The 16,103-nt window shown below is 35.6% G+C and overlaps 1 protein-coding gene across 15 annotated transcripts in view; it reads left to right on the top strand.

Annotated features, from left to right (window-relative positions):
• The window catches only part of GPHN (gephyrin), a 664,399-nt gene that overhangs the window by 347,492 nt on the left and 300,804 nt on the right, over positions 1-16,103 (top strand). For all 15 annotated transcript variants that reach the window (XM_003924444.4, XM_010335175.3, XM_010335173.3 and 12 more), the window contains one exon: positions 1,866-1,960. In XM_003924444.4, the coding sequence (XP_003924493.1) occupies positions 1,866-1,960 (95 nt within the window). The remainder of the gene's footprint in view (positions 1-1,865; positions 1,961-16,103) is intronic.

Genomic DNA, 16,103 nt, shown 5'->3' with positions numbered 1-16,103 from the left:
CTACACATTCTGCACATATATCCCAGAGCTTAAAGAAAAAAATTTTTTTTTTAATTTATAAATTTTTAGGCCAGGCGCAGTGGCTCACGCCACTGTAATTCCAGTACTTTGGGAGGCCGAAACATGCTATCACCTGAGGTCAGGAGTTCAAGACCACCCTGGCCAACATGGTGAAACCCCATCTCTACTAAAAATACAAAAATTAGCCAGGCATAGTGATGGTTGTCTGTAATCCCAGCTACTCAGGAGGCTGAGGCTGAAGAATCTTGTGAACCCGGGAAGCGGAACTTGCAGTGAGCCAAGATCCTGCCACTGCACTTCAGCCTGGACATCAGAGAGAGACTCCGCCTCAAAAAAAAATTAAAAAATTTTTTAAAAGATTAAATAATGCTAGCAGAATTATTATATTTTTGTTAGTTTTTCTTTAAAATGTCTGCCATTGTTAAATAGCGCATTATGCTAGGATTCACTGTACCAGTAAATTGCATCAATTCTGGTAATCCTGTATTCTCTATAATTGGAAGGGATTAACTAATTTGTATGCATTCTAAACTTTATTTATAACATCAATTAGTATGTAATACATACCTGATCCATTTTAACTGCTTTTGCCCAGAGGTACCATCTTATTGAAGACTATCATGCTACTTTCAAAGAAATACTGAAATACCAACCTTTCTCTACCTTCATAATTTACTTTTTATTTGCCTTTCTACTTATTTACTGTAACACTTCATTTTGCAAAGTTCATTTTTGTATTGCTCCCAAGTATTATAACGCTTAAATTTTGGAAACAGAGGACTGTAAATGGATTAAGTCATGTATTTCACTCCCAACTTTTAGCCTAAAATGTATCTTACAGTCAGATATATACCAATTTTGATTGACTGTTCGAAAATGAAATTTTCCTTTCTTGAGTACTCATTAGTGTATTCCAGGCTTAACTATACTTATCTTAAGAATGCCCTATCTTCCGGGCATGGTAGCTCACGCCTGTAATACCAACACTTTGGGATGCCAAGGTAGGCGGATCACCTGAGGTCAGGAGTTCCAGACCAGCTTGGTCAACATGGTTAAGCCCCATCTCTACTAAAAATACAAAATTAGCCAGGCCTGGTGGTCCACACCTGTAATCCCAGCTACTCAACAGGCTGAGGCAGGAGAATCACTTGAACCCTAGAGGCAGAGTTTGCAGTGAGCAGAGGTCGTACCACTGAACTCCAGCCTGGGCAAAAATAGCAAAACTTTGTCTCCAAAAAAAAAAAAGAAATGCCCTATCCTAAAACTCCTACTATAAAGGTGAAGCCCTTCACTTCTTTTTATTAAAAAAAGACAGTTAGTATATATTAAAGTTTCAGAACATGGTAAATGTAGAATTTTTCCTCTAGCCAGTACATCGGGAAAGTTGACATGATGAGTTCTTGAGATCCTTTTAAAAGCACACTGCTAAGAGAGAGATGGATGATGTCAGGTTTTCAGGGACTAATTATTTCAAGAGTAATAGACAAAGGAAAATACCCAGATTACGTACCCTGTGAAAAATGTACTAAGTTGTTACAGCAATCTGAGGCCTCACTTTTGGAATTTAGGTTACTAGTGAGATGAGATTTCTATCAAATACTTCTTAGCTATAAGAAATATGAAAGGACTGCTAATATAAAAATTTTCTTTATTTTCTTGGTCCTCAGCTTTTATTCAGTGGTCCTTGAGAATTGAGTCTGGATGTCTCAAAAAGATAAATGTTTTGGAAATTAAAATATTATTGAAAGCCTGGTTTATAATCATTTTTAAGTGGGTTTTACTACTCTGACTTCATTCTTTTTTGGCTAATTTCACTCAGTCTGCTATTTAATCTTTAATTACAGGCCACAAAAGAAGTAATAGAACGGGAAGCGCCAGGGATGGCCCTGGCAATGCTGATGGGATCACTTAATGTTACACCTCTGGGCATGCTCTCTAGGTAAGAAAGTCACCAACATGTTGCAAAGAAAGTTAATTCCATACCACTAATCAATACACTATATTGATAAACCTAAGAAACTTTAGTCTTAACACTTAAGTTTGCCCTTTTTTCCAGAGTTAAGAGTTTTGGTAATCTGTCAGCCACAATTTTCCCACTTCACTTTTTTTCTTTTTTTTTTTTTTTGGCTTGTTAAGTTAACCTTTTCAGAGACTGTTATATTACTACTTCTAAAAAGTTGTCAATCTCTAACCCAGAGAATCCAGTTTATTACTATGTAAAGTTATTGTTTTTTTATTGTTTATAATCATCAGTTGATATCCATTAATTGTAGGTAAATATTAATTTAATAAAACTAAACTGCAGTTTATTAAAATAACTTGTTTTTACAAGTTATTTTACCTAAAACTATGCCTTTGTTGACATAGATGTCAATATCCATCCTTGATTTAATGGTAATTATTTGCTACTATTTTAGCAACTCTTAAATTTAGATCCCCTAAATGAGGACAATTACATCACTTAAGTTAAAGATGGATGTGTCAACTTAGTCAGAATCTGTTGATTTAATGAGCATTAATTAATAGACAGTTGATCTCAGAGCAACCTAAAAATACATAGCAACTGTATAGTTTCAGGGTTTCATAATTTATAGCCATTTATGTATCCTGTGTACAATATGAATATAAAATTAAATATATCCATTTACTAGTATGGAATATGAGTTGTAATGTCCTTTCTGTTACGTAAACAAAGTTTATATCCCATCAGTGGCAGCCACTTGAAGCACAGATACAGGAGATTATGAATGGGTCATTAGTTACTATATTCTCTTTGCTGGCATATGTACTATAACATTTAATATTAGTAAAAGCAAATAAAGAATTAACGTAGCATGATAGAGACTTTAAAGTTAACAGTCCATGCTGGCCTTTAAGGAACTCCAGTTGATTCATTTATAGTGTTCTTTTTTTAGCCACTACTTATATTACCAACACAAATGAGGTCAGGGGATCCCTTTTATCCTACAGAATTAAGTACTAGTTTTCTAACATAAAAAAGCTCTTTCTGGTATACAAGCAATAATATCAAGAAAGAATTAAACTTCATCTGTTGCTAATTCTTTTGTAATAAAATTTTAATTCAGTAAACATAATAATATGCTTTTTTGCCAAGCCCCATATTAAGCCTAAGGGATTCTAATAATAGAAAGAAAAATAAGACATGGTCCTCCCTTAAGGATCCCACAGTTTAAATGGAGAAATTATTCTTTGCAACTGTTAAGGTAACTCTTCAAATCGAATATAGCTTTCTTGATCCAGTATAGAAATATCACATTCTGTTATATTGAAAGGTTTTTCTGAATTAATTTTTTTCTTCCTTTTGTATCCTCTTAATTACTGAGCACTAGACTGCTGAGTGAGTGGAACATTAATTAGCAGGAGCTGATTCTAATTACTTTGGAATGAGTCCTTCATCTTTATCTGAAGGCTTTGAAAATTAATACACATAAACAGCATGGGAGCACCTTCTGGCTTTTCTGACTCTGCAGTGCTGATTTAACTGAAAGTATATTTACAAATTTTGGAAAAGACATAGTAGTTTACATTAGTTACAGAAAAGGGGGTATCTCCCTGAATGTTCTTTTTTTGTGCTTCTCAAAGACTTCATTAAAATTATTATTTTTATAATAGCCATGATTAGATTGGTGCCTCCTTTCTACAGCCTTTCTATTTTGTATGCACTTTTGGCTTTGTACATGTTTCTGCTATAGAACATGTCATGCTATGTTATAATTATTTATTTGCTTGTCTGTATTACCTAGTTTGTAGAAAATTTTTAAGGACAGGAGCTTTATCTTATTCTTTTTTACATCCTGAGCCCCTAAAACAAATTCTGACCCATAGTAAGTACTTAAAAAATGTTTGTTGTTATGGTTACTATGGATAAATAGTGTTTTACCATAGTTCTATAGCATGCTTTTCTCAGGTAAATTAATGCATCAAGTTGGTGCCTTACCTTCCTATTTTTGTGTCTAGAGAGCAGCATTAAATAAAAATAAATGTTTAAAGCATTATATCTGTTTGAAATGATTTCCTACTATTTGGACAACTTAATATCCTCCAGATTTTTTATATAACTAAGTTGGGAGATATTATGAAGTAATGATTAAGAGCATCATCTCTGAACCCAGATTGCTTATGTTCTACTATGGCACAGTCAGTTAATAGCTATTTAATGCCTTTTGTTTTTGTTTTTGTTTTCTTATCTGTATAATAAGGATGTTAATAGTACCAAATTTCTTGGATAAAGAATTAATCCATCTAAAGCACTTAAAACAACTGACTCATAGTAACTCTTAAGTGATGATCATTCTTGTTTTGTTTGAGTTTTTAGAGCAGGTTTGCTGGCAAAACATTTTCTTAGCTTTTCTTCCTTAGGAAATATCTTTATCTCCCTATTACTCCTGAAGAATATTTCACTAGATACAGAAATCTGGGTTGACTGTTCTTTTCTTTCAGCATTAAAAAAAAAAAGAAAAAAAAAAAATCTTAATTATACTATCATTTGCTCCATGGTTTCTGAAAAGAAATCGGCAGTCATTCGAGTTGCTATTTCTTTATGTGTAATGGCAATTTTCTCTGGCTGCTTTGAAGATATTTTTTCTTCAGCTTTGGTTTCAGCAATTTGATTATGATGTATCTGAGTGTAGTTTTCTTTTAGATTATCCTTCTGGGTTCAGTGAGCTTTATGATTCTATAAATTTGTCTTTAGCCAATTTGGAAAATTTACTTTTCTCTGCTACTCCTATGACATGAATTTCAGATCTTTAGGTAATGTCACACAAATCCCTGAGGCTCTGATAATTTTTAAAGTCTTTGTTTCTCTGTTATTATTTTTAGGTTATTTCTATGATCTATCTTCAAATTAACTGACTTTTCCCCTCTTTCATCTTCATTCTGCCTTTGAGCATACCTAGTGGTTTTTATTTCAGATGTATTTTTAGTTCTAAATTCTCCATTTTGTTTTTTTGTTAATGGTTTCCATTTCTCTGTTAAGAACCTGTATTTTTATTTTTATTTCAAAAATATTGCCCTTTATGTAATGGAGAATAGTTATAATAACTGCTTAAAATTATTAATCTGACAATTTCAACATCTGGCTCACGTTGGGTTTGACATTGGTTGATTCCAATGAGAACTGGTCAAATTTTCCTTGTTCTTTCTATGTTGAGAAATTTTGGATTATATTCTGGACATTTGGAATACTACATTATAAGTAAATTATTTAACTCCTGTTAAAATCCTCTGGGTTATTTTAATTAGCTGTTTTTAGCAATTGATCTGATTGGGTTCAGATTATAAATTCTGTCTCACTTTCTGCGGATAATCGCTCAGCCTTTGCTATATTGTTAGTGTCTGCCCAGTACATGAACCATTTAGGAGTTAGTTTGAGGCTTGGGCGGCAGTATATACTATTTTTATGTTTCAAAAGCTTTTCTTGTACTTCTTTAGACTGTCCCATGTATTCATAGCTCAGGGGTGACCCTGGAACTTGTGTCAATTCATATACAAAATTAGGGGATCCACCTTCTTTAGCTCTCTTCTTTCCAGGAATTTTCCCCCACTCTCCAGCTTCCAGTGGACCCTATTCCTAGTTATTCTGGCCAGAGAGGTTTCTTACACAGCATTAACTTTCTTTGCAATTATGTAGTTGTACACTATGTAATTGCACACTATGTAGTTGTACGTAGTTATACACTACATAATTGCAAAGGGACAAAGAAGCAAAAGAAAAAGGAGAGAAAGAGATTCCTCTTACCTCCGTTCTTTAGACAATATGGGCTCCTTTTTTTTGTTTCCATTAGCCAAAGAGATACATCTTTCCTCTGGGCTTCAGTTGCTAACCCTGTTGTCATTATGGTATAGCAACTCCACAACAAGGCCTAGCCGCATTAAGGCTGTTACTCAGGTTATGACTTCAGTCCCAAATCTGCCTGCTATTATTTACATTCAAAGTCATCGGGTAATCACTGTGTACTCCATCAACAATCAGTAGGAGAGAGAAGCTATGGTTACCTTCTCCATCTTAGCTGACACCAAAAAAGCAAGTGTTCTGACTTTAATATCAAATCCCTGACTTTACATTTACTAGCATTTACTAGCAGTGTTACCTCATTATTTTACAAGGTTTAGCACATCTTGTTCCAGTGGTTAACTGCCACAAAATAGTAGTGTTAACCTCCCTACATTTATAATTTATTTCCTACTTGTTTTTTTGTTTTTTTTTTTTTTTTTTTTTTTTGAGACAGAGTCTCACTGTGTTGCCAGGTTGGAGCGCAGTGGCACAATCCTGGCTCACTGCAGCCTCTGCCTCCCAGGTTCAAGCAATTCTTCTGCCTCAGCCTCCCAAGTAGCTGAGGCTACAGGCATGTACCACCATGCCCTGCTTATTTTTGTATTTTTAGTAGAGATGGGGTTGCACCATGCTGGCCAGGAACTACTTGTTCTTTTTAAAAGATCAAATACTCTTTTTTTCTCCTAAATTTCATTAAACATAACAGAGTAACTGCTGTGGTTATACATGGAGGAATGATTTGTCATGGATTTTATTCTCAGTTTTGTCATTAATTTGATTTATGATGTCTACTTAGTTTTGTAGGGATATTACATAGCTCATAGAAATGTTATGAGGTCCTTTAAATATTTACTCACACATGTGTGTGTATATATATGTAATAAGAAATATCTAATTCATAAAAAGAGAAATTGATTGACAGTTTTCCACTTTTGTAAAAAGAAATTTACCACTGTAATCTTCAATAACTCATCTTTCAATTCTATAACTGTAATAAACACTTGCACTGCTTTTGCGGAGGAGATAATATTTTCCATTTGCTGCCAAAAATGGTTTTATAACTAATATTGGTTAAAAGAAAAATTTTAGTTAATAAAAACATAAAACTTAATTTTTTATAGATATGAATCAAATTATTCTTAGTATTATATAGATAATATTAAAGTAACATGGGAAATTTAAAATAACAGTACTATCATCTTGAAGAGTTTCTATTTTTTTAACCCAACATCAAATACACTTAGCTTATAAAAGTCTATAGGGGAGCAGAAGATGACAGAGTAGTAGGTATCAGGAATCTGTTTCTTCACCTGGACTGCAATTGAACTGGCAGACTCTTTCTGATATAACTCTTTTGGAACTTTGTAGTCTATTCAAAGGCTTACAGCTTACTGGAAAAGGCTTGACTGGTAGATTGTGGTTAATTTGGGTCACTTTTACTCTAGTGTGCTACTAACCAACCATTCTCCAGTGCTCCAGCTAGCATGTACTATGTTTTCTAGGACAGCTTGTAGGAGCCAGAATGGGCAGTTAAGGACCTTATCATACAAATTTGGGGATCCAGGTTCTGTTTGTAGATTACCACTTTGGGTTGTAGAAGTGCAGAGTCAAAGACAGGCTGCCATTGTTGCAACCCCAACTGACTGAAGGGTCTTCAAGGGATTTATAAGGACAGTACCTACGTTTTCCCCTATGTTTTTCTTCTCTTTTGGGAGCCAAAAATTATAGGATTAGAACATCCAGAAGCAGCCATATAAATGGGGGAATTTAGAAAGTCACTATGCATGCCCAGAGAAAAAGACAGGCTGAGAAAGAGAAAGGCTTTAAGTTTATACCTCAGGCTTATCTCTTACACAGAACACCTTATAACAATTTAAAAAAAAAAAAAAAAAAAACCCTAGAGAAGGGAGAGAAGATGATTTCCAGAATTATCATATTATAAGATTCTAATATTCAGGGTTCAACAAGGAAAATGACAAGGCAAAGAAAAAGTATGATTCATTCAAATGAAAACAATAAGTTGACAAAAATCCATAAAAAAGAAGAGATGATGGATGACCTTACTAAACAAAGGCTTTAAAACAACTGTCTTGAAGATTCTCAAAAAACTAAAGAAAGATATTGACAATGTAAAGATAATGATGTGTGAGCAAAGGTAAATATCAATAAATGTATAGAAAACATAAAAAGAATAAATCAGGCAGTTAAAATGGCTTCTCAGTTTAATGTCATCTTTCAACGCCATGATGGGAACATCTGTAGTCAGCTTTCTCTCCACTGTGCGCAGGAGGAAGTGGCAGCTATTAACAGCCCTCCCTTTTTGTAGCATTAGACAGCAGCAGGCCACCCTGAGATTATTTACAGAGGACAGCTATGAAAACACTTCCAAATATATTTACTCCGGGCTAGAAAATACTTTTCCCCTATTAGCGTGAAGATTCATATTGTATGCTAGTAAATCTCTCCACACATGTTCCTCATGACAGTATACTAAGAAAGGAGTTCTAAGTCGTGAGGAGCATCCTGCAGCAGTTCTAGTGAATCACTGATGAAAAACATGTATCCTTTTAAAAAAGAAGAAAAAAAAAATGAAGAAATGAGCTGACAAGTATAGTCACTGAAAGAAAAAAATTCAGTAGAGGGATTCAAAAGCAGATTTTAGCAGGCAGAAAAAAGAATCAGCAAACCTAAAGACAGAACACTTGAAATTCACAAATCTGAGGAACAGAAACAAAATTTAAGATGGAAGAAAACTTGGTGGCTAACACCTGTAATCCCAGCACTTTGGGAGGCCGAGGTGGGAGGATCACCTGAAGTCAGGAGTTTGATACCAGCCTGGCCAACATGGTGAAACCCATCTTTACCCAAAATACAAAAATTAGCCAGGCATGGTAGCACATGCCTTCAATCCCAGATTCTTGGAAGGCTGAGGCAAGAGAGTCACCCAAACTTGGGAGATGGAGGTTGCAGTGAGCCAAGATGACACCATTGTACTCCAGCCTGGGCAACAAGAGCTAAATTCTGTCTCAAAAAAAAAAAAAAAGAAAAAGAAAAAGAAAACTGAACAGAGCCTAAGAGATCTATGGAACATCATTAAGCAGACCAACATACACGTTATGGGGATTCAAAATGGATGAGTGAGAGAAAAAGAGGCTTACCAGAGCAAAGACTCTCGAACAGTAACAAGCACGGGAAACTGTCAGAGTAGGCAAACCTAAACAGTAATTGACATGTTGCTAGAAGTTCAGTGTAGACAAGTATGAGAGTTAAAAACATTGGGGAAATTCAGTCATAAGGGAGCCTCTACACTTTTGTGAAAACTGAATGGAACCTAAGGTACCTGTGGAACAGGTCCTTCAGAACTACCAGGTTCTCACAGCAAATATTAGAGGAAAATTCCCTCATATTTCAGCAGAGAAGGGGAAAGGGAACTATTGTGAAATACACCAGAGTACTCTGTTTTTCTTAATGAGTCTTAATCCCAGGAGAAACTACTTAACATCAGCCCACACTGCTTAAGTGTAATCAAATAGTGACTTACCTAGAGGAGGGGAAATACTTCACTGTAGCCATCCTCTCCCATATAAGAGGGGAGGAAAAATTGAGAAACACTGGTGAAGTTCACTAAAAGACTGAGACCTGGCTGGACGAGGTGGCTCACGCCTGTAATTCCAGCACTTTGGGAGGCTGAGGTGGGCAGATTACTTGAGGCCAGGAATTCGAGAACAGCCTGGCCAACATGGAAAAACCCCATCTCTTCTTGTTGAGTCTCTGCCGGGTTTTGGTATCAGGATGATGGTCTCATAAAATGATTTGGGAAAGATTCCCTCTTTTTGGATTATTTGGAATAGTTTCAGAAGGAATGGTACCAGCTCCTCTTTGTATGTCTGGTAGAATTCGGCTGTGAACCCATCTGGACCTGGGCTTTCTTAGGGTGGTAGGCTCTTAATTGCTGCCTCAACTTCAGCCCTTGTTATGGGTCTGTTCAGGGTTTCAGCTTCTTCCTGTTTTAGGCTTGGGAGGAGGCAAGTGTCCAGGAATTTATCCATTTCTTCCAGGTTTACTAGTTTATGTGCATAGAGTTGTTTGTAATAATCTCTGATGATGGTTTGAATTTCTGTGGAATCTCTGGTGATATCCCCTTTGTCATTTTTTATTGCATCAATTTGATTATTCTCTCTTTTCTTTTTTATTAATCTGTCCATTTTGTTGATCTTTTAAAAAAACCAGCTCCTGGATTTATTGATTTTTTGAAGGGTTTTTTTGTGTCTCTGTCTCCTTCAGTTCTGCTCAGATCTTAGCTATTTCTTGTCTTCTGCTAGGTTTTGAGTTTTTTTGATCTTGCTCCTCTAGCTCTTTCAATTTTGACAATAGGGTGTCAATTTTAGATCTCTCCCTGCTTCTCATGTGGGCACTTATTGCTATATATTTTCCTCTAGAGACTGCTTTAAATGTGTCCCAGAGATTCTGGTATGTCATGTCTTCATTCTCATTGGTTTCGAAGAACATCTTTATTTCTGCCGTCATTTCATTGTTTATCCAGTCAACATTTCAAGAGCAAGTTCTTCAGTTTCCATGAAGCTGTGCGGTTCTGAGTTAGTTTTTGAATTCTGAGTTCTAACTTGATTGCACTGTGGTCTGAGAGACTGTTTGTTATGATTTCCGTTCTTTTGCATTTGCTGAGGAGTGATTTACTTCTAATTATGTGGTCAATTTTAGAGTATGTGTGATGTGGTGTTGAGAAGAATGTATATTCTGTGGAAAACTTCAGGCCAATATCCATGATGATCATAGATGCAAAAATCTTCAATAAAATACTGGCAAGCCAATTGCAACAGCACATCAAAAAGCTTATCCACCATGATCAAGTAGGCTTCATCCCGAGGATGCAAGGCTGGTTCAACATACGCAAGTCTATAAACATAATTCACCACATAAACAGAACCAAAGACAAAAACCACATGATTATCTCAATTGATGCAGAGAAGGCCTTTGACAAAATTCAACAGCCCTTTATGCTAAAAACCCTCAATAAACTAGGTATTGACGGAACATATCTCAAAATAATAAAAGCTATTTATGACAAACTTACAGCCCATATCTTACTGAATGGGCAAAAACTGGAAGCATTCCCTTTGAAATCTGGCACTGGACAAGGATGCCCTCTCTCACCACTCCTATTCAATATAATACTGGAAGTTCTAGCCAGAGCAATCAGGCAAGAAAAAGAAATAAAGGAGGAAGTCAAATTGTCTCTATTTGCAGACAACATGATTCTATATCTAGAAGACCCCATCGTCTCAGTCCAAAATCTCCTGAAACTGATAAGCAACTTCAGCAAAGTCTCAGTATACAAAATCAGTGTGCAAAAATCACAAGCATTCCTATACACCAATAACAGACTTAAAGAGAGCCAAATCAAGAACAAACTGCCATTCACAATTGCTACAAAGAGAATAAAATATCTAGGAATACAACTAACAAGGAATGTAAAGGACCTCTTCAAGGAGAACTACAAGCCACTGCTCAATGAAATAAGAGAGGACAGAAACAGATGGAGAAACATTCCATGTTCATGGTTAGGAAGAATCGATATCGTGAAAATGGCCGTACTGCCCAAAGTAATTTACAGATTCAACGCTATCCCCATCAAGCTACCAATGACCTTCATCACAGAACTGGAAAAAAAACACCTTAAACTTCATATGGAACCCAAAGAGAGCCCGCAGAGCCAAGTTCATTCTAAGCAAAAAGAACAAAGCAGGAGGCATCACACTACCGAACTTCAAACTATACTACAAGGCTACAGTAATCAAAACAGCATGGTACTGGTACCAAAACAGAGATATAGACCAATGGAACTGAACAGAGGCCTTGGAGGCAACACAACATATCTACAACCATCTGATCTTTGACAAACCTGACAAAAACAAGCAATGGGGGAAAGGATTCCCTGTTTAATAAAAGGTGTTGGGAAAACTGGCTAGCCATGTGCAGAAAGCAGAAACTGGACCCCTTCCTGACGCCTTACAATAAAATTAACTCCAGATAGATTAAAGACTTAAACATAAGATTTAACACCATAAAAACCCTAGAAGAAAATCTAGGCAAAACCATTCAGGACATAGGCATAGGAAAGGACTTCATGACTGAAACACCGAAAGCATTGGCAACAAAAGCCAAAATAGACAAAATGGACCTAATCAAACTCCACAGCTTCTGCACAGCAAAAGAAACAGTCATTAGAGTGAATTGGCAACCAAAAGAATGGGAAAAAATTTTGGTAGTTTACCCATCTGACCAAGGGCTGATATCCAGAATTTACAAAGAACTAAAACAGGTTTACAAGAAAAAAAACAAACAAGCCCATTCAAAAGTGGGCAAAGGATATGAAAAGATACTTTACAAAAGAAGACATACATGAGGCCAACAACCATATGAAAAAATGCTCATCATCACTGGTCATCAGAGAAATGCAAATCAAAACTACATTGAGATACCATCTCACACCAGTTAGAATGGCGATCATTAAAAAATCTGGAGACAACAGATGCTGGAGAGGATGTGGAGAAATAGAAACACTTTTACATTGTTGGTGGGAGTGTAAATTAGTTCAACCACTGTGGAAGACAGTGTGGTGATTCCTCCAGAACCTAGAAATAGAAATTCCATTTTACCCAGCAATCCCATTACTGGGTATATATTCAAAGGATTATAAATCGTTCTACTATAAGGACACATGCACACGAATGTTCACTGCAGCACTGTTTACAATGGCAAAGACCTGGAACCAACCCAAATTCCCATTGATGATAGACTGGACAGGGAAAATGTGGCACATATATATACACCATGGATACTATGAAGCCTTAAAAAATGATGAGTTTGTGTCCTTTGTAGGGACATGGGTGAACCTGGAAACCATCATTCTCAGCAAACTGACACAGGAGCAGAAAATCAAACACCGCGTGTTCTCACTCATAGGCGGGTGTTGAAAAATGAGAACATATGGACACAGGGAGGGGAGCACTACACACTGAGGTCTGTTGGGGGAAAATAGGGGAGGGACAGCAGGGTGTGGGGAGTTGGGAAGAGATAGCATGGGGAGAAATGCCAGATAGAGGTGATGGGGAAGAAGGCAGCAAATCACACTGCCAGGTGTGTACCTATGCAACCATCTTGCATGTTCTTCACATGTACCCCAAAACCTAAAATGTAATAAAATAAAATAAAAAAATAAAGAAAAACCCCATCTCTACTAAAAATACTAAATTAGCTGGTCATGTGGTCTATGCCTGTAATCCCAGCTACTCAGGAGACAGGCAGTAGAATCGCTTGAACCTGGGAAGTGAAGGTTGCAGTGAGCTGTGATTGTGCCATTTGCACTCCAGTGTAGGCAACAAGAGTGAAATGCCATCTCAAAAAAGAAAGAAAGAAAAAGAAGACTGAGACCTAATCATAGGACTGTAGAATACCTTCCCTCCCTTCAACATCCCCACCACATTACTAGAGGCCTGTCTACAGCAGTTCCTTCTACCTGGTATATCGTGTTTGGCTATGAAGAAAAATTACAAGGCATATCAAATGGCAAAAAAAAAAAAAAAAAAAAAAAAAAAATGCAATTTGAAGAGACAAACCAAGCATAATGGCAGGAATGTTGGAATTATCAGACTGGGAATTTAAAATAATTGTGACTAATATGCTGAGTGCTCTAATGGATAAAGTAGATACCATGCAAGAACAGATAGGTAATGTGTAAGCAAAGAGATGAAACTCCTAAGAACCAAAAATAAATACCAGAGATCAAGAACACGATAACAGACATAAATAGTGCCTTTGATGGGCTTATTAGTAGACTGGACACAGCTAAGGAAAAAAGACTCTGAGCATGAGGATCTCTCACTGCATACCTCCAAAACTGAAAAGCAAAGAGAACAAGGGCTGAAAAAACAAAAAGCAGAACAGAATATCAAAGAATTTTGATACAACTCTAAAAAGTATAACATCTACATAATGCAAATACCCAAAAGAAGAAAGAGAGGAAGAAACAGAGTATTTGAAACAATGACAGAATTTTCCAAAATTAATGTTAGCTGCCACAAAAACAGCTATACCTGGACATACCATTTTCAAACTAAAGAAAATCAAAAATAAAGAAAAAATCATGACAGAGTCAGGGGGTAAAAGACACCTTATCTATAGAGGAAGAAAGATAATAATTACATTCACCTTGTCCTCAGACATGCATTAAAAAAAATCAGTCTATGATTTGAGGCATACAGTATATAAAGATGTAATTTATGACATCAAAAACTGAAAGGGGTGAGGACAGAGCAGTATAAAAGCAGAGCTTTTGTATGCTATTGAAATTAAGCTGGTTTAAATTCAAATTATTTCTTTAGGATGTGAAATGTAATCTTAATAGTGACAACAAGGAAAGTAGATATAGGATGTACACAAAATAAAATGAGAAAGGAGTTAAAATATTTCACTAAAAAATTAAGTACAAAAGAAGACAGTAATGCAGGAAATGAGGGTAAAAAAGCTATGAGGCATATGGAAAACCCTTAACAAAATGGTAGAATTCCCTTTTTGTCAGTAATTACTTTAAGTGTAAATGGATTAAACTTTCCAATCAAGAGACAGAAATTAATAGACTGGATAGGGAAGCACAATCTAGCTATATACTATCTACATGAGACTCATTTTAGATCCAAAGACATAAATAAGTTAAAAGTGAAGGGATAGAAATAGATAGGCAAACGTAACCAAAAGAGAACCATGCTGGCTACAATAATATCAAATAAATTTTATTTTTTATTTTTATTTTTTTAATTGCATTTTAGGTTTTGATCAAATTTTAAATCAAAGATGTTAAAATATCTTATGCAAGAGACAAAGAATATCTGTTACTACAAGGTTTAATTCTGCACAGTAATATTATACTTATAAACATTTATGTACATAATAATAGACTATCAAAATAGATGAAGCAAAAATTGACAGAATTGAAGAGTAAAATAGACAGTTATGCCAGACTAGTTGAAGAATTCAATACCCCACATTCAGTAATGGATAGAACAGCCACACAAAAGGTAAGTAAAGAAATGTAAGAACTTGAAAAACACAATAAACCAACTACTTGGAACCCACATATATAAAATACTTACCCCAATAACAGCATACACTTTCTGAAGTACACATGGAACATTCTCCAAGGTAGATCATATGTTAGGTCACAAAATAAGTTTCAATAGGCTTTTTAAAAATAGATGTCATAAAAAATAGTATCTTCTTCAAAGCATGTTCTCAAAAAAAAAAGGATGAAATTTGACATCAGTAACAGAAGGAAAACTAGAAAGTTCACAAATATGTGAAAACTAAACACACTCAGACAACCAATGAGTTAAAGAAGAAATCATAAGGGAAGTTAAAAATAATTTTTAAATGAATTAAAACAAAAATGGAACATACCAAAACTTAATAGTATGCACAAAAAGCAGCACTGATAATAGCTGTAAACATTATATATATATTATATATATATAAAATATTATTAAAAATCTCAAAAATAGCAGTCTCATTTTATAACTTTATAAGTTAAGAAACTAGAAAAAGTTAACAACCCAATCCCAAAGCTGCTAAAAGGAAGGAAATAATAAAAATTAGAGCAGAGATAAATGAAATAGAAAATTTAAAAAAATAGAGAAAATCAACTACGCCAAAGTTGGTTCTTCCAAAAGATCAACAAAATCACAGAACTTTAGCTAGACAGACTAAAAAAATAAAATAAAATAAACTCAAACTACTAAAAATAGTCATGAAAATGGTGTCATTAGTACCAATTCCACAGAAATAAAAAGGACTGGAAGTAAGGCTGAATAACCCAGGTAAAGTGGATAAACTCCTAGAAACATGAAACCTACTAAGACTGAATCACACATAAATAGAAAATCTGAATAGACCTATACCTAGGAAGGAGATTGACTCAGAAATTAACCACCTCTCAGCTGTGTGTGGTGACCACGCCTGTAATCCCAACACTTCGGGAGACTGAGGCAAGCAGATCACTTGAGCACAGGAGTTCAAGACTAGCCTAGGCAACGTGGTGAAACCCAATCTCTACTAAAAATTTGAAAAATTAGCCAGGTGTGCTGACACCTACCTGTAGTCCCAGCTTACTTGGGGGTCTGAGGCAGGAGGATCACTTGAGCCCAGGAGGTAGAGGCCACACAGTGAGCCCTGATCATGCCACTGCACTTCAGCCTGGGCAACAGAGTGAGAC

Source organism: Saimiri boliviensis, chromosome 2 (genome assembly GCF_048565385.1).
Source record: "Saimiri boliviensis isolate mSaiBol1 chromosome 2, mSaiBol1.pri, whole genome shotgun sequence".
Classification (NCBI taxonomy): domain Eukaryota; kingdom Metazoa; phylum Chordata; class Mammalia; order Primates; family Cebidae; genus Saimiri; species Saimiri boliviensis.
Note: the sequence above shows the minus strand (reverse complement) of the source record. Positions and strands in the feature narration are given on the sequence as shown.